Source organism: Peromyscus eremicus, chromosome 7 (assembly GCF_949786415.1).
Source record: "Peromyscus eremicus chromosome 7, PerEre_H2_v1, whole genome shotgun sequence".
Classification (NCBI taxonomy): Eukaryota; Metazoa; Chordata; class Mammalia; order Rodentia; family Cricetidae; genus Peromyscus; species Peromyscus eremicus.
Window position 1 is genome coordinate 68,533,665 of NC_081422.1, and position 18,548 is coordinate 68,552,212.

The 18,548-nt window shown below is 42.4% G+C and overlaps 1 protein-coding gene across 1 annotated transcript in view; it reads left to right on the forward strand.

Annotated features, from left to right (window-relative positions):
* The window catches only part of Wdr72 (WD repeat domain 72), a 160,619-nt gene that overhangs the window by 29,353 nt on the left and 112,718 nt on the right, over positions 1-18,548 (forward strand). Inside the window, exon 13 of the mRNA XM_059267006.1 lies at positions 16,283-16,485. Within this exon, the coding sequence (XP_059122989.1) occupies positions 16,283-16,485 (203 nt within the window). The remainder of the gene's footprint in view (positions 1-16,282; positions 16,486-18,548) is intronic.

Here is an 18,548-nt window from a genome sequence, read left to right on the forward strand (position 1 = left end):
GAAAATTTAAAAAATCCATGTGTAATCTATGGATCTGAGTGATAGCTGAATATAGTGGGTAGAAGAGATTTTAAAATATTGACTGCCTCCAAGACCTGCTAGGGAAGAGCAAGCTACTGGCCATGGGCAAATCATGTGACTTATCTGCAAGACAGTCCCCTTGTAATCATACAGGATTAAATCAAGTAATACCTCTCATATTGGAAAACAAGCAGTAAGTCATTAGTAATATTAACCACATCATCATCATCATCATCAAAGAATATAGCTGTGAAGCCCTTTTCTTTGAAATGTGAATGCTTATTCATGCATGCAGCTGCATGTTTAAGTGGGGATACTTGGGGACCAAGCCCATTTTTCATAGATAATAGAATCTAGAACAAATGGATAACTATGTGGTCACTTGCAAATGTTCATGGTTCTACTACAAAATGAAAAGAAACAATTCCACCTTGCTCTCAGAACATGCATGGTCTAAATGCTATCCCCTTACTGCTGTGCACATTCCCATGTCTATAAACAGATGCATGCATTACATTTCAATCATAGTCCTAACAGGAAGCTGAATCCAACTCATATTGGTCAAATGATGAGAAATTTATGAATGGAATAGTTGTAAATGTGTGGGTCGGGGTGAGGGAGCAGACTGCAAATGGGGTTGGGGAGATGAGTGATGAGTTCCCTAGCATGTGGGCATGGGCAACAACAGGAACTTCCATCCCCACCCCCAACCCTAGCCCTGATAAATGAAGCAGAAAGAACCAGAAGGCAACTGAAAACCAGGAAGTTCAGGGGATGCTCCGGGCAGACGTGCAGGGTCGAAGGAGGGAAAGCCACGGAGCGGTTCTCATCCTCCTAACGACCGCCTTCATTATTTAATCACACTAGACATCAGAGGTGACAGGGCTGGTTCTTGGCATCATCCTCAGTGAGCACAGAGCCGGACACAGGCGGTAGGAACGGATGGGCTGGACGGTCCAACGGACAACGATCAGTGTAGTGGCTGTCATGGAGACAGCGTATTTTAATTCATGAGTCTCTTAGAACTGGCTATAAATATTCTTTCTGTAGAAGTGTTGTATCAAGTAAGCGCATGTTTGCTGCCAAATTAACCTATGGGATGTTCCAAACGAGGTTATTTATCCTTTGTTAACTATGCTGTTGTCCTTAAAAAAACAACAAACAAACAAACAAAAAACAATATCAATTCAACCTAGGAAATTAGTATTATTTGTATATCTATCTGAGTCTTCATATGGGTAATAAATCCCTTACTTTCCCAAATTCTATCCTAATGATCATCGGACCTCTGACCTCCTTTAAACTAAGTTTACCTAATTTCCTTTAGCCTTGTGTCTGGCATTAGCTTTGTTGAAGGTTGCTTTTAATCTTTGCAGTTATTTTTCTTGAGGTTTATGTATACTCATTTTATGAGTACGAGTATTTTGCCTGTATATATGCCTTGTACCAAATGTCTGTGGGTATCAGAAGAGGGTGTCACATCCCTTGGCACTAGTGTTGTACATGGTTTTGAACTGCCATGAAGGTGCTGGAAATCAAACCCAGGTACTCTAGAAGAGGAGACAGTGGTCCTAACTTCTGAGCCATCTCTCCAGCCCCATTTGCTTAAGATTTAAGGGACTATTTTTCTCTTCCCAAGCTGGACATCAGCTGGCTAAAGTGGTACCACCATCTTTCTTATGCTTTATTTCTTCATTGTATTCTTTTTTATATAAAGGTGGAAAGATCTGGAGTCAGGAAGGTTTCGCACATGTAGTTTCATGTAAGGGAGCAGGGAACACTGGCTAAGACCAAAACTGTTTAAGGGGAGCCTAAAAATATGCCTGCTCACTGATGTGCCTGGCGCACAGCAATATGAACTAATGAATGGATGGATGAGTGTAGTCACAAATGTATCTGGGCCTTAGTGGCTGTAGGATGGAGTTCCCAGCATCCACAGTTCCTCCCTGGCTGCTGCCAGGCTGGAAGCAGCCCTGAGCTTTCTGCTCCACGCATCCCACAGGATCCTGAAGCTGATGCCTCCTCAGAGGAAGGACAATGCTTTTTCTACTCCAGGAGTTTTTCTGGGCCTTTGTCCCCTTGCCTGTGGTTGTATAATTCGCTCCACAGGGTTCAAATCACGTGACTGGATGTGTTCTTTGTTCCAGTATTCAGCCTCCTCTAGACACAAAGGAGGAATCAATTGACTAAAGTGAGTCAGACATTTCCCAGCACCCGCACACCTCCAAAGCCCAGAGGAGGGGGGAATAGCAAGTGTCAGTGGGATAGGAAATCAAGGAAAGGGGCCCGGAATGAAAAGACATATTCTAGGGCTACACTCCCATGCCGATTTCATGCTGAAACCAAATGCAGTCTTTCTTTCTGTGACAGGTGGCATGGCTGGATGCATGTCTGGGTGATGCTCTGGGGTCATAGGTGGGCACGCTCACCTCATGGATGACCAAAATAGGGGATTGTTGGTTAACACTGAAGGCTCTTGTCCAGGCTGAGGGCAGAGAGCTACCGCATCGAGTGCTGAGGGCTTCCAGTTTTACTTATTGATCTGCTGGATGTCCCGTGATGTTTAGGCCTGATTAGGAAAGGGAAAAATTGGAGATGTCATTTTGATTAATATTTGTGCTCCCACAGCGTGTTTGGCACCGAGGACTCCGGGTCTCACTGCTGCATGGCTGACACAATAGAAGTAATGCATTACTGAGTCTTCCCCTACATGCACACCAGGAATAATTTTCAGCTCTGAGCTAATTATCCCTTTTACACATTAAGTTTGGCGTATTTCTGAGGGCTTTCGTGTTTACAGTAACAGATTTGCAGGGCAGAAACTTATACATTGAATTTCTTATGTGCTCTAAATGTAATGGTTATTTTTATTCCTGAATGTTTCCTGATCAACTCGTGCTACTGTTAGAACATAGTCCATATCGAGCCACTTAATTACTTTTTGTGGGGGAAAATGAAATCTCATTTGCTGAAAGATAAAACATTTCTTGATGGGATGGTTCAGTAATTTTTCAGCACAGGGTTGGATTGTAAATATACTCAGCTTTGGGGCCTTATGGTTTCTCCTGTGACTTCTGAAATTGCCCTTGTAACTCCAGAGAATCTGTATACAATACTTAAAGTATGGTCAAGGCTGTGTTTCAATAAAACTTTATTCAATAAAACAGCAACAGGCAATAGGCAGCTGTGGGTAATATACATGAGACTTAATGATTGTTCTTCTTAACGGATAGTGTTGGGGTTGGGGAGATAGTTCATCCAGTAAAGTGCCTGCTGTACAAGCATGAGGGCCAGGGGTTCTATTTCCAGAGCCCACTTAAGAAATGTCAGGGTGTGGCATACAATTGTAATCCCTGTCTGGGGAGGAGGAGATAGGTGGATCCCTGGGGCTTCTTGGAGAGCCAGCCTAGTCAAATGAACATACTCCATGTTCAGCGAGACTCTGTCTCAAAAACTAAAATGGACAGGCATTGAGGTGCCTCAGTAGGAAACAAGCAAACTAGTGCCAAGTCCGATGACTTGATTTCAACCACAAAACCGCAGGTATGTTCTCCAGGTATGTATCTTGGCAAGCATGCCCTCCAAAACTGTGGAGAGCAATTGTGGAAGACACCCCAAATCAACCTCAGACAGCCAAGCCACATGCATGCATACATACATGTACATGTACCTGCAAACATACACATGAACAAATACATAACTCATACACATGAAAATATTGTCTTCGTAGCAACTCATTCTTAGTTCAATCCACCTTACTGACTGTGGAGGTTTGTGATTGCTGCTCTCATCTCACTAGTGAGAAAATGGAGTTGAGACAGCCTCTGTGTGTCTAAGGCAGCTGCCCGGGTGTCACCCCTGTACGGGGACACATGTCTCTTCCTGAACTCTGGTGTGCCCCTCACTGTATATTACACAGTACAGTTCCTGCAGATGAAAGCCAGTGTTCTGTAACCATCAGGCAGGAGCTAGATAAGAAAAATGCTGGGAAAAGAGGGAGCAGCTTCCAGAAGATTGCTCGGTACTCATTGGAAGGAGGATCTCTGGCTGTCTCTCAGAATGTGGCTTTTAATTTACACGTAGTCCTAACAGCTCTGGCCATCTGATTTCTCACATGACAGATTACACACAGCAAAGTATAAGCAGGAGGTGGTTTGTGACAGGCACACCTGAGAGCAGAAGTGACAGCTGACAGGAAGGCACGAGAGACCGGAGTGTGTCAAGGCTCAAGCCAACTCCCAAGCTCAGGATGGGTAGCTGGGGAAAACAATGCTGAATTTGTTTCTACCATAGACAGTAAATTTCCAGCCCCATAATTTCTTTTCCATAATCGATTATTAGTACCAGCTGGGGAGCTCTTTTGGTCTTCAATGTTGTTGTCTAATTAGGGGATTTGGTTTTTAGGGTTTTTTGTTTGTTTGTTTGTTTTGAGACAGGGTTTCTCTGTGCAGCTTGGGAGCCTTTCCTGGAACTCACTCTGTAGACCAGGCTGGCCTTGAACTCACAGAGATCCACCTGGCTCTGCCTCCCGAGTACTGGAATTAAAGGCGTGCACCACCACTGCCCAGCTAATTAGGGGATTTGTTTTCATAGTTTCAATGGAAATGATAAGAATTGTTTTTCAAAAAAAAAAAATTAAGAAAGATTCTGGGCTGGGAGATAGCTCAGCGGTTAAAGTGCTCAACAGCGGTTAAAGACCCATAAACAAGAGAACTAGAGTTTGAATCCCCATAAGCTAGTAGGCGTGACAGCTTTCCTGTAATTTGAGCCAGAGGCAGGGTATCTCTCTCTTCAACCCATCCCTCCCCCACCTCCAGCAAGATGGCTAGGAAGACTAGCCTTATTGGTGAGTTCTAGATTTGATTGGCAGACTCTGTCTCAAAGAATGAAGTGGAAGAATGGTAGAGGAATGTCCTGAACATCAATCTTAGCTACACACACACAGACATCTGCACCTATGTGAAGGAGCATACACACAGGGAGGCATACCACACACACACACACACACACACACACACACACACACACACACACACACACGGAGGAGGAGGAGGAGGAGGAGGAGGAGGAGGAGGAGGAGGAGGAGAAGAAGAAGAAGAAGAAGAAGAAGAAGAAGAAGAAGAAGAAGAAGAAGAAGAAAAAGAAGAAGAAAACATATGAGCAATGATCTTTATTAACTAAAAACTAATAGGCCATATTTTCCAAATATATTCAACACTTTGTCTTGGAACTGTGTAGAGTGAAAACTGAGGAATACATGAGGCCCACAGTTTACTAGATCAATGGTCATATTCATTCTAGTGCTATAGAATCTGTGGTTAAATTCAAACTTTGCCATAACAAAGTAGCATACAAGTTGTCTCTGGAAAAAAAAAATTCCCAGTATCTAAGTTTGAGTCCCTCATTGAGTACAATGGTGAATACTGGTATAACAGGAAATAACCAATGTTGAGATGAGCCCCAGGACCAACTGTACCACTCTGAGGATACTGTGCTTGGTTTCTCACCCAGGTCACCATTGTCTAGCTAAAGTGGTAAAGTTATAGCATGTGGGATGCCTTGTCAGCAGGGCTGAGGTTTACCGTTCACTGCACACGTAGTAGAGGTGGGCTGGAGTGGGCAGCATCCTGCCAATCACAGTTTCTCCAAGGTGTCCTTTTCCCAGAACTGCTTGGTTTTGTTGTGGCAGATTGCAGATGGAACCCCCTGGAGATGATTGCTTTTAGAAAAGGGAAAACAGAAATGCATTTGAGTGCAAGGCAAGGTTTTCCTGTATCGCCTTTATCATAATAATTACTGGTGTTATTACCCAATGTCTGTTTTTGCTGTGAAGCCTGGTTTTGAATCTTTTCTCTCTCCTCCTTGGCCCTAGTTATCCAACAACACTGTAATTTGGAGTTGTGTGTGTGATCATGAGCGCTTGCATGGGTTGGTACACAGCTGGGAACATGAACTTTGAGATTTAGCAACTGGAAATTTATCCAGCTAAGTTTAATCTCTTAGGTAGGAGTCAGTGCCCAGAGGGGGTAAGAACATTAGTGTGGAGAGTTAAATTACCCATGTTTAAATTTTGTTCTACCACTTCCTGGGTGTATGAATATGTGAGTGTGTATGTGTGCATGTGATTGTGTAGGGATGTGTGTGTGTGTGTGTGTGTGTTTGTGTTTATTTACACATCCGAAGTTTAATTGAGCTATTACTTAACCCTGTCTTTTGACTCTCCTGGCATAACACATAGGGCATATTACTTTGGTGTTTGCAAGACATCGTTAGAACATTTTGTGTGCTCAGAAACAAATGTGAAAATCAATACGATGTCATTCTAATTATAAAAACAAACGCTGTCTGCTTTTCACCAGTTAGGCTCCACCCCCATCCCCCAACCTCTGTCCTTAGGTCCTTATTGCATCCATTCGGCAGTAGTCGCTGCCTCCCTGGGTTTTGCTTTGTAAAGGAAGTCCAAGCTGTGATCACTCTCAGCAGCTCCTGTGGTCACACTGCACTTGGGGATAGAGTACTGGCTGGATGTGGTGTCACCCAGCCACATCTAATGTGCAGGGGGCTCAGGCTGCAGAATCTCAGGTAGCTGCTCTGCAGCTCCACCTTAGTGAAGACTTTTCTGCAAATGTGTTACACGGACACTTGCTACCTTAGCAGGGCTCTTAGCTGTGGTGCGGAGTGGAAAGAAGCCCAGAGGAGCCATCTGCCCTCCCCAGGTTTCCTCCTTTCAGTAGCCCACATCTTCCCAGCAGCCAGCTGCCACAGAAATGATTTGGAAAGCAAGACTCAGTGGACTGTAATGACTGGTGCTGGGGGAGTGCAGGAAGGGGGAGCGGCGGGGAGGGAGGCTTCTCTGATTTGGCCACAAGATAAAAGACACTGGACTTAACTTCATTAGTCTGGGCGCATCAATAATATCCAATATCTACCATTCACATGTGTTAAGATTAGATGGGGAAAGTCTTTCATGCCTCTGGAATGAACCAAGTAAAAATTAGTCCAGGGGTCAAGTCCTTGTCTTGGTGTGCCGAGGATTTTGTTGGGTTTGACGTTCCATGTCAAAAATAGTATTGGTTATTTATCTCTGTCTTGTTGATAAGATCTGGGTATAGATCATCCCACCTATTCTCCCACTCTTTGCGCAGACCCAGTTCTGATATGCCCATCCATGCTTCGAAGACCTTAGACCTGCTTCTGCAACTGGCAGTGGGGAATCCCAAGTGCACTAACAGACCTAAGACACTAAGAGTCATGGGTGGGGAGATGGCTTGGTAAGGTACTTACTGGGCAGATGTGAAGAACTGAATTCAACAGCAGAGGTTATAACTGTAGCAACCCAAGTGATGGACATAAAAGGAAGCTAGAGAGACACGGGTCGACAAGGGAAAGTGGGTCCCTGAAGTGTCAACTTGTTCCCAAAGAGCAAAAGAAGATGACTGGGGTGGTTATATAAACAGAATCCAGAGGAGGAAGGGGAGGCCCTAGTGGGCCTATGCAATAGTCAAGCCAGCTTCCCTGTTGACTCCCAGCTTTAGGCTTCTCCCCTCCAGGAGGTACAGCTATTGCTTTCCCTTCCTCCATAGCTTGGTCTTCTGTTTCCCCCAATGTTCAATTGTTGTCTGCGCCATAGAACTTGGGGTTCCCCTAGGCAGCCACCAGCACCCTGTTACAGTAAGCTAGACAGCATGTGATACTCTGGTCAAATAACAAGAAAATCATCAGTGGTTTTATCCAGTTCAGAGCCCATCAGAGATGCCTGGACATATAGGGAATTTTATGGGCCTAAAGTATTTACCATTTCTTTCCCCTCACTTTTATCAACAATGTTAATAAATAAACTTGAATCATTTGAAAATGTACACTACCAGTGAAACAGGAAATTAAATAATTTCATGGGCATTGAAAATGTTTAAAAATAAAAACAATCATTGATTGGGGTCTTTATCATCCTTTGTGTGAACTATTGGCAGATTTGCCAACTGATTACCTCACCAGTCAAGGCCTTTCTTCTACCCCCCTCTTCTGTATCACCATCCATTCATCACATATTTAAACTCAGCACCAAGTATCCCAGCCCCCTTGGCATGTGGCTCTGCTACAGGATCATACAAATACTCCATTACTCACCTTTCCCATCCCCCAGTTTCTTTTCTGGATTGATTTAAGAATTAAATAACACCGGGGGGGCTGGGAATATAGCTAGTTGGTAGAGGGGTTACATAGCATAGCACAGAGCCCTGGGTTCCGTCCTCAGCACCACACAAATGGGGTGTGAGGAGCCATGCCTCTAATCCCAGCACTTCAGAGATGGAGGCAGGAAGCTCAGAAGTTCAAAGTCACCCTCAGCTGCATAATGAGTTTGAAGCCAGCCTGGGCCACATGAGACCCTCTCTCAGAATAAATGGTAGATAATGGCAGACTTAATGATAAAGAGAGCTGAAGAGTAAAAGGATAACAAACAAACAATATTTTACAACTTACATACAATTCCTCCAGAAAGAGAGTGTTGGAAAATGAATATGTTGGTGTGGCACATGATTTCCTATCTGTAGGTATTTATTGAATGTCTCTATGGCTTGTTGTACTCAAGAGTGTAAGACAGGAGATGGAATTACTTTCTGAAGTTTTAAAAGTGTAACAGAGATGCACATTTTTTTATATCTTGATCCTTTTAGGCATTTAATAATTTGTTTCCATAAGAAAAATATTGGAAAAAGAATCATAGATTTGAGTCCAGGTATGTGTGCCAATCAGAAGTCCTGGCTATATTGCTTCCCTACTGCTGCATAACAAATAACTTCGAACTTCGTCGCTTAAGATCTTTAGTTTAATATCTCACCGTTCTGCAGAGTAGAGGTACGGGTGAATGTCACTAGCTTCAAGGCATTGGGTCTCACAGGGCTAAAATAAAGGCACGAACCCCCTGCTTGCAACAGCTGCTTTTCAAGGGCTCAACTAGTGCTTTAATTAGGGGCTGGGGAGATGTGCAGTCAGGAGAGTGAGATTGGATTTCCAGTACATTTAAAAAGCCAGGCATGGTGGTATACACCTGTATGCCAGCGATGGGGAAGCAGGGACAGGAGGAGATCTGGGGTTCAAATGACCAGCCAGCCCAGCCAGATCCGTAAGCTCCAGAGACAGTGAGAGACCCTGTCTCCAAGGGTAAGGTGGAGGAGAAGCAAATGAGGAAGAGACTTGAATCTACCTCTGGCTTCTCTCTGGAAACACACATGTGCTTGCACATGTAGACACATACAAACACATACATGCTTGCACATATAAGCACAAACAGAAAAAAAAATAAAGGTCAACTAGTGAGAACTGGCCTAATTGAAGGGTCTCCTTCTGAAGTCAAGGAGTTAGTAATCTTAATGACCATTGGACTGCTATGACATCACAGTCCCATGGGAGAAGACTGGAGAAGATTGAGGGGCACTGGGGATTTACTTAGAGAGTTCTGCCTCTTTTCTTGGAGCTCAAGCCTGAGAGTCTGTAAAGACTCCAGAAGTGAGTGAATCCATGGAATTGAAGGGTGGGAAGTTGAAAGAACATTTTTTGCATACCTGGGTATGGACATAGTATTGACTCTCATAGGTAGATTCTAGTGGTGGTATCCTGAGCCTCGATCCTTCCAAACAAACTCCACAGTCCACTGACCCTGAGCTCACTCATTTGCCCACTCATTATTTGACTGATTGCAGTCAAAATCCTTCTTTCCTCCCTATTGTATCCTCCCCCTATGAATACAAAGGAGACAAAGCAGAAACAACAAGACCCTCCATAGACTTTGCCCTTCACTCAGCACCTTATCCGGGAGAGCACACTTCAATTCTGCCTTTTCCAATATGCTTCATCTTTCCAGGAAAAACTGTAGATCAGCTCAGCAAGATAATGACCTAATTACCTGAACTGATGCCAGAAGCAAATAAATGATAGACTGGAATGTCTTCAGGGCCATTGCAGCCAATAAGTCAGCTAACCTTCAATAAGATGCATGAGGGATAAAATCTAAGAGAGTTATTTTAAAATTAAAAATAAATATACCTGGTATTGGAATGCAAGGCATACAGAGTGAGTGGCGTTTTCTGTTAGTTAGAAATGTGATGATTTTTAATGCTATGCATAAGATAGGTGATTGTCAATTTAAGCACACTTTTCATATGATAAAGCAAAACATGCCTTTTCTGTGCACATCCTCACAAATTAGCTCATTTAGTTCCAGAATGAAGTTGAAAATTGAAATTTAGTCATAGGTAATGTTGTTAGCACACGTTTAAGAAGAGAGATCATTTAATAAGACAATAACAGGAAGCATCTGGTTTGAAATTTGCTTAAAGTTAGCATTTTGTTTATAATTTGGACACATGTCAGCAACTTGAAGCCTCTGTGTATCTCATCTCTCATTCTCTCCCCTCTTCTGAGCCTGTCATTGCGTTTTTCTGGAGGTCAATGGTCAGAATTGGATGTGGGGGTTGAGTGTGTCCCTCCGGTAAATGCTGGGATTTCTGTGAAGGTGCTGGAGGCAGAGCTGGGGTTCAGGTCACAGAGGTCAGAGATTTTTTAAAAAATGTATTCTATACCCTTAAGGTATGGAGGGTTGGTGGGAAGCCAGTCCTGAGTTTGTTAACCTACTCAGGCCTTTGCATAGTGTGAAATGAGTCAAGTCATTGAAGATCTATTTTACAGATGGATTTATTCCACTCTGCGATAGTTAGGGAAGAAGAAAGTGCCTTTATGCTTGGTTTAATATTTTCAGATCCATTCCCCTTCCCCACGCTTCCATTTCTTTCTAGTTAGCTAAATCTAAATCCCATGCCTCCAGGGCCTCCCCTTGGTCAAACTCACATCAGTTTCCTATTTTCCAGGGTAAGATGCAGTCACTGTGAAATGCTTTTATTAGGCAGGGCCGCTGGGTCAATCTCCATACACTTCTGTGAGCAAGTCACTGAGCTTCATGTGCAGCTGAAGATAAGTGAGAAATCTCACAACACAACCAATGGTCAGCTTCCTCCACACAGAGGAATTTGATTACTTTTGGCAGCCATCTGTTTGACTGAAATCTGATTGTATGAGTGTGGCTACCAAGTTGGATAATGAAGCTACTTTTTAAACCTATTCTATTTTACGTGTAGTCACTTTGAAATATAACTGTTCCTGAGCACTGCCCTACAGCACATCAGATTCAGCTGAGGAAATCCTACTGATGGAGACAAGTCCTAGATCTATTATGTAATATTTCATGTTCTTACCATCAAGCTCTGTTCATGTGCCTGTTATTATTCATAACATCAGGTTTCTTTTTAGTAAATTCAGCTAATGTTTTAGGTTTCCACAATGCTATGAGTAGAATATTTAATTGAATACATCTCCTGTTTTTTTTATGAACAAGTCTGAGCTTTTGGTGGCTCTGAGAATTTGTGTTCCTATGATAATTTTATTTCTTTATTGTTCTCAGGAAGTCACTACTGTCTCAAATTTATTTATGTAGGTGGGTAATTTAAAACAATTTATTTGTTGATAGTAGATTATGATACTGGAAAGCAAATATCTGTGGTATTTTAGGATATATTTACTAGAAGACCAAACATTTTTAAATTTGATGGAAATTACCAGGGAAGCCAAATGGTGAAAACTTCCAGTTCTTGGGAGGGGACTTCTAGGGTCAGGCAGCCAGTTCCTTCTCATTGTGTCTGTGGACAGGAGTACTACACGGGTGTGGCACGTTCTATGTTTCCCTAACTCTCTGCCTTGCTCTTGTACCTTGGTCCAAGTGCTGTCCTTTGCGGCCTATCTTTCTTGAAGAAAGCCTGACATTTCAAGTCAAGTCTCCAGCACACATCACAGAGGTCATTTTCCCTATTCAAAAATGAAAACAGCAGAAAGAAGTACAGTAGTTTCCGTATAAATATTGACAGTCCCAATGTCTTTGTCTGTGCTTGTATTTTAACAACACACTACTGAACAGAAGGCCGGGTGAGAATCACCATTTTATATGCAGAATATAAAATATAGTCCTCCCTTTAGATGCAGAAAGACTCGGAGGTCTGTGCTGGCCTTAAACACTCCAAGTCCCCTTCGATGGAAGTCTGTCACTGGAATTTAATCCCAGCCTGTCTTATGACTGTGTAAGTTTCTGTCTCTCTGCCCTGGTCTCTACCTGGAAATCCCCAGGCTGTGTATGCAAACACCTGACCTTTAACCGGGCCAAGTCCATCATAGATACATCTCTGAATCTCCTCTGTCAGAGTGTGTTAGGCGTGTAGAGGTAGTGTTCTCAGAAGGAGGGATTTGCCATAAAGATGGAGGCGTGTACCTCTCAGCCCTCATATCAAGGGCACTGGTCCTTAGGATGGGATGAGAAACAGCTAGAAAGTTAAAAGCCTTACTCTTCTCCACCAACCTGTTGTTGGTATCCCCTCACAGAAGGAGGGGTTTTGAGGAGGGGGTTATTGGACCAGCAACTGAGTTTCTATCCATACTTCCCAGGCAGTGTGTGCAATTTAGCCCTAATTGAGTTTAGGCCTTGAGTCTAGGTTAGGCACTAGAGTATAGAAGCCTGGGGAAGTTAACTGAGGAGGACTATGGGCCATGGGGAAGCCATCCTCCATGCTGGGTGCAGATCTCCAAGTGTATCTGCCAAAGTCATTGACACCCAGCTTCTTTCCCATAACCCTCCACCATTGCTTTGTAAGTAGACCCAATAAACTCACTGGTATCCCAAGGTGGACTTTGGTGGAATGATGCTTTGGTTTGTCACTGGGGAGGAATAGGAGGGTAGATTTGCTTATACCTCCCTAGGGGAAGAACAAGAACACACTGATAGTCTTCCTTGTGGTTATTCTCTTTTTTCTAGATTCCTTAACAATTTTAAAAATGTGCTTAAGTGATATAAATTCCATGAATTCTGCTGAGAAGTGATTTAAAAGAGTTCATTAATCAGGAGAAAGAAGCAATAATAATTTGATAAGAAATTTTAAAATAAAGAATTAACACTACTATGTTAAGATTTATTATCAACAAAACCAAATATCCAATGTTTTCCTTGGTTGGAGGATATTTACTTTGGGGTAGAGTAGAATATTTGTACTTTAGATACTACAGTAAATTAGCCTTTGATGTCTCTTGCTCTTGCAATGCCATGAGGCTTGGAGGCTGAGCCGTTCTTGTTTACTATATGTTGCAAACAGGTCACATTGGATGGTACAGTAGATAAAACAGATTAGATACCTAAGCAGGAGGTGACAGCCATACACTTACAGGGGTAAACTATGGTTACGGCTAGACAATTCGAGAGATGGTTGTGCTTAGTTTAAGATGAGGTAGGTACATGAATGTGTAAAATATACAGTGTAAGGCACAAGGCTATGTGATTAAAGTACAATGTATTATTTCTCAAGGATTGTCAAAAGCCAAGCATGGTAGCACACACCTGTTCTCTGAACCACTTGAGAGGCCGAGGCAAGAGTATTTTTGAGCCCAGGAGTACAAAGCCAGTTCCAGGTAACACAGAGAGACTTAAAATTTTTTGAAAACATTTTCCAAATATCACATTGTGTAGCCCCAGAAAACTCATGAGAAGACTATCCATGTGGATACCAAGTTCAAAGAGAGGTTACTCAGAAGGACAACGAACCACATGGTTGCAAGTTCTGGAATGCAGTCATTTTCCGGGAAGATGAGCCGCAGTCTTTCATCTGATAAACTTTTCTTACTGTCATTCTCGAGAGAAAAGATTTTCTTGATGTTGCTGCCGGCGTCCTTTGTTGACAGTATCTCAATAGTCATGGAAAAAGAAAGGTTAGAAAGTTGTATTTAGACATTGATATTCAGGATGTTTTCTTACAAATTTAAAATGATTAAAATGGGAGAGCATTGTTGCTGGAGAGCTTCTCTCCAGGTTCCACCAAGCCCCACAGTCCCACAACCCACGTATAAAATAATCACTCAGACGCTTATATTACTTATAAACTGTATGGCCGTGGCAGGCTTCTTGCTAACTGTTCTTATATCTTAAATTAACCCATTTCTATAAATCTATACCTTGCCATGTGGCTCGTGGCTTACCGGCATCTTTACATGTTGCTTGTCCTGGCAGTGGCTGGCAGTGTCTCCCCCTCCTTCTTCCTGTTCCCTCAATTTTCCTCTTTCCTTGTCCCGCCTATACTTCCTGCCTGGTCACTGGCCAATCAGTGTTTTATTTATATAGAGCGATATCCACAGCAGAGTATTGCCAAGAGTCCCTGGGATTAAAATTCTGCCTGTTGCTATAACATGATGGCCAGGACCAGTTTAAAGTGCCAAATACCAGCTAAGAGTGATGGAGGAAATGGGAGGGTGGAGGGGCCTGAGACTGAATTTGGTGGTTGTCACTACATTTTTCACATCTCACTTCCCATCAGAAGGTGGAGGGATCTATCATTTTTACTGTCACTTTCCTATAATAATCAATTTAGTTCATCTTTTCTTAATATTATCAATAAGAATTAATTATCTCTAACACGACTTTTTCTCATAGGTAGGAAAGGAATAATATGAAATTAAATTTGTATTATGATATTAATTCTTGAATTTCTTATCATTTTTGTTCGATTGGGTATGAGTCATATTTAAGATTAATAATACAAATGAACTCATAAAGGATATGAAGCAGACATCAAGATTAATTTGCTCAATGAATATGTGATATCACATTTATAAAACCAGTGGACTATTTGTCAATTGTTTTCTGATACTTTCTTTCTGTATGTGAATGTGTATGTATATGAGTGTAGTATGCAAACATATGTGTGGCATATGTCTACCTGTGCATGGGTTTAGAAACCAAAAAAAATGTCAGGTGTCTTCCTCCATTCCTCTGCACTTTTATTTCTTTGAGGCAAGGTCTCTCCCTGACCTGGAAATCATGGGTTTTGGCTATGCGGACAGCCAACAACAGATCTTTCTGTCTCTGCCCCCACCCCCTAGAGCCCTGGTTATAGGGACTTGAAGACAATAACTGATTTATTTGGTGCTAGGTTCCAAACTGAGGTCCCTATAGTTGGGTAGTACCTTGCTACTAAGCTTTCCAGTCTTCTGATCATTGTGTGTGTATATGTGTGTGTGTGTGTCCGCGTGCGTGCACACACTTATATGTGCATGCATTTGGAGGTCAAGTGATAATGTCTTGTGTCTTCCTTGCTTGCTCTATGCTCTATTTCCTGAGGCAGGGTCTGTCACTGAACTCAGAGCTCACCATTTGGGCTAATCTAGGGGGGAAATCCTCTGTGTTTGTCTTCTTCATGCTGAAATTACAGGCATTTACCTGAGTACCATGAATCTGAATTCTAGGTCTCATACTTGTGTGATAAGCATAGGACATCACCTCAGGCTAACTCTGGTAAATTTTATACTTACTCTTTTTTTTTGAAGATTTATTTTTATTACTTACATGTATGTGTGTGTATGTGTGTATACATGTGTGAATGTATGCCGCATAAGTGCAGTGCCCAGAGAGGTCAGAAGAGGGCGTTGTTTCCCCTGGAGCTGGAGTTACATGTGGCTCAGAACCCAGCCCCAGTCTTCTGCAAGAGCAGCCAGTGCTCTTCACTGTTGAGCCAGCTCTCCAGCCCCCTACACTTTTGTTCCTTTTATCTTTAAATTGGACTTGTCAGCACCACTTCTGGAGCTGGAAGGATGTCAGAGGGCAGAGGAGATTAATTCCAGCTCTAATAACATAAGAAATAAAAAAGAAAGGTTCTGGTGATAACAAACTCCAGCAATAAAAACAACAACAAAAGCTGGGGGGCTCTGAGTGAGGGCAGATGCACCCTGAGCCTTGGTGTCTTCACCAACCCTAATCGTTTAAGTAAGTTACACATCACCAGTAGAAACACTGCCAACCTGGGAACCCCAGACGAGCACTCCAGAGTCTCTGTTGTTTGTGAGTTGCACACTAGGAGACAGTACAAAAATATTCCATAGTTGTTCCTTATTGCTCAGATTCACACTGGATAGTAAGAGGGGTTTTAGTCGTGGAGACTCTTGGAGTGGAGAAAAAGACTCCTAGAGGAGGATACATTTTCAAGTCCACTGTTTCATAGCTGATGACAAAATTTCAACTATCTAAACAAAGCTCCCAGGCTGGCTCTTTCTATGGTAAAAAGGCAGGAATGACAGCTTAAAGAACCAAGATCCTTCTGTGAAAATGGCCTTTGAGGTCTTTATTGTATTCCGGTGGATATTTTGCTTATATTTGTTTTGTATCTTGGGTTTCATTTTCCAGGCACTTTGGAAAGGCATGAGACAGGAGAAAGGGCAAGGATTATTCTTAACTGTGGTGACAATGTGCAGCTTGTCAGATCTGAGCCTACACTGTCAGTGGCCTCAGAGACACACAAGCACAAGAGTGTAGAGCAGAGGTCCTCCAGTTCCCACCAACCTGGGCTGGTGCCCTGCCCTGGTCTGCAGCTGGAGTCTTCATGTAAGGTGAGTCCACATCTCCAGTGTTCCACAGGAACATAGCAGCTGGGGTAAGAAGCAACACAGCCCAAACCTGTCCACACAAAAGCAGGGAGGCGGTGATGGCCTCAGTCCAGTGATGTTGGGTTGACCAGGATGGGGGAATTTAACTCTGTAGTAGATGCTATCCCTGCAATGACATTTGTGACAATAGAGTTTCCAGCTTATCAAAAATTAAGTTACTGTCCCATGAACTTAAATTATAAGTGTTTTTTCAATGGTGGTGATTATATTCTGTAGTTGGATCTATTTTTATTTTTTCAGTTGAATGCATTTAGTATCTTTTACTCTGACTTGCTGCTTGTTATTAGACTAGCTTTATTATTTTTCTTTTCTAGACATGTTATAGTGGTTTAATCTAATTTCTTTAAGATAGTGTTTTCCATTTTTATCCTTCATGCTATCTTGTTAGCCTCTTTACCTATGCCATGTGTATGAATGTACCTGGTGTTTTTTCATGTAAATATCCCCTCCATAATATTATCTAACATATTTCTGCAATTTTAAGGACCACTATATACTCTGTTTTATTGCTCTTATTGCTGATGTAAATTTTTTTTTACTCATTAATAATTGATATATAAATATTTCTAATAACATGTTTGAACCTAAAGATTTTTAGAAAATCAAAAGTAGGGTCTAGAGAAATTGCTCAGAGTCGGGGCACTTGCTGTTCTTCCAGTGAACCCAAGTTTAGATCCCACCATCCACATGGGCCTCACAACTGTGTGTAACCACAGCTCGAGGGATCTGATGTCTCTGTCTTTGCTGGCCACCTGCTCTCACATGCATATAAGAGCTAAGTTGCACACACATACACTCTTACTCATAATTGAAAATAATCAATAACATAAAAAACAGATCAAAATTATTTGTGTGGACATGTAGGAACAGAGGTTTCTAAATCAGGAATTGCATATCCTTACCATTTCCTATTATTTCATTGCTCTGAATGAAGACTTAGCTATGATCCTGTTTTTATCTTGTGTGTACATTTATATTAGAAGTAGAAGATGTCTTGTCACTCATCAAGGTGATGGAAGCCATTCCACACACCTGAGCTTCCACACCACCTTACAAGTTTAGGGACCTGATTTGGATTTTATCTGAGGCCAGCGTTCATTTTGAGATCTCAGACACTAACTGAACACCTAACAATAAATGTGTAACTTGAAGGGTGTTTACTTGCTGAACAGTGAGTACATAATAGTGCTGGAATCACACTAGTTGACCGTCCAGCCTCCAAGTGCAAAGCTGGGTGGCTGCACAGCACAGATGCTGATACAGAGCCCCATGGTCCTCATGATGTCAGCCTCGGGGTGTTGGTCCACTGAGTTCTGAAAGTCAGATACTGTCACCTCAGCCCACCAGGCCACCGAAAATCCCCTAAAGATTGCATTTCTCTATTTACTATTCCATTCAGACAACCTACTTCAGTCTGCATGTTCCTTCTTCAGATCCTAAACCAGTGGGTAGCAGCAGCTTGTTTTCTGTACTTTTTCATTATTTTGAGGTTGTCAAAAGCTGCTCTTTGTGTTTATTTATTAATTTTGGTCTACCTGTGTGGACATTGTATACATGCAGTGCCTATGGAGGCCAGAAGAGGGCATCAGATTCCCTGGAACTGGAGTTACCATGTTGTAAGCTACCATGTGGGTACTGGGAACTGAACCCAGGTCCTCTGGAGGAGCAGCCAGTGCTTTTAACCACTGAGCCATCTCTCCAGCTCTAGTTCTTAGCATCCCTAACATGAAAACAGGCTGTTTGTAAGGATACTTATATAGCTGTGATAAAATTTTAATTGAATCAACACATTGGGATCAATAAGGCTCAGTGATTGAGCCTGTCTAGGTGTTCATTCCCATTCCGATGCAGCTGCCTTACTGTCTGTTGAAGTGGAGTGTGCATTAGAGAGTAGAAAGAATGTGCTGGAGAGGGCAATGTAGGGTGCATCTGAGTAGGGCGCCAGACACCTGTGTCTGAAAGTGTCATCATGAAATGCACCGTTTTATACAATAAGCATACACAAT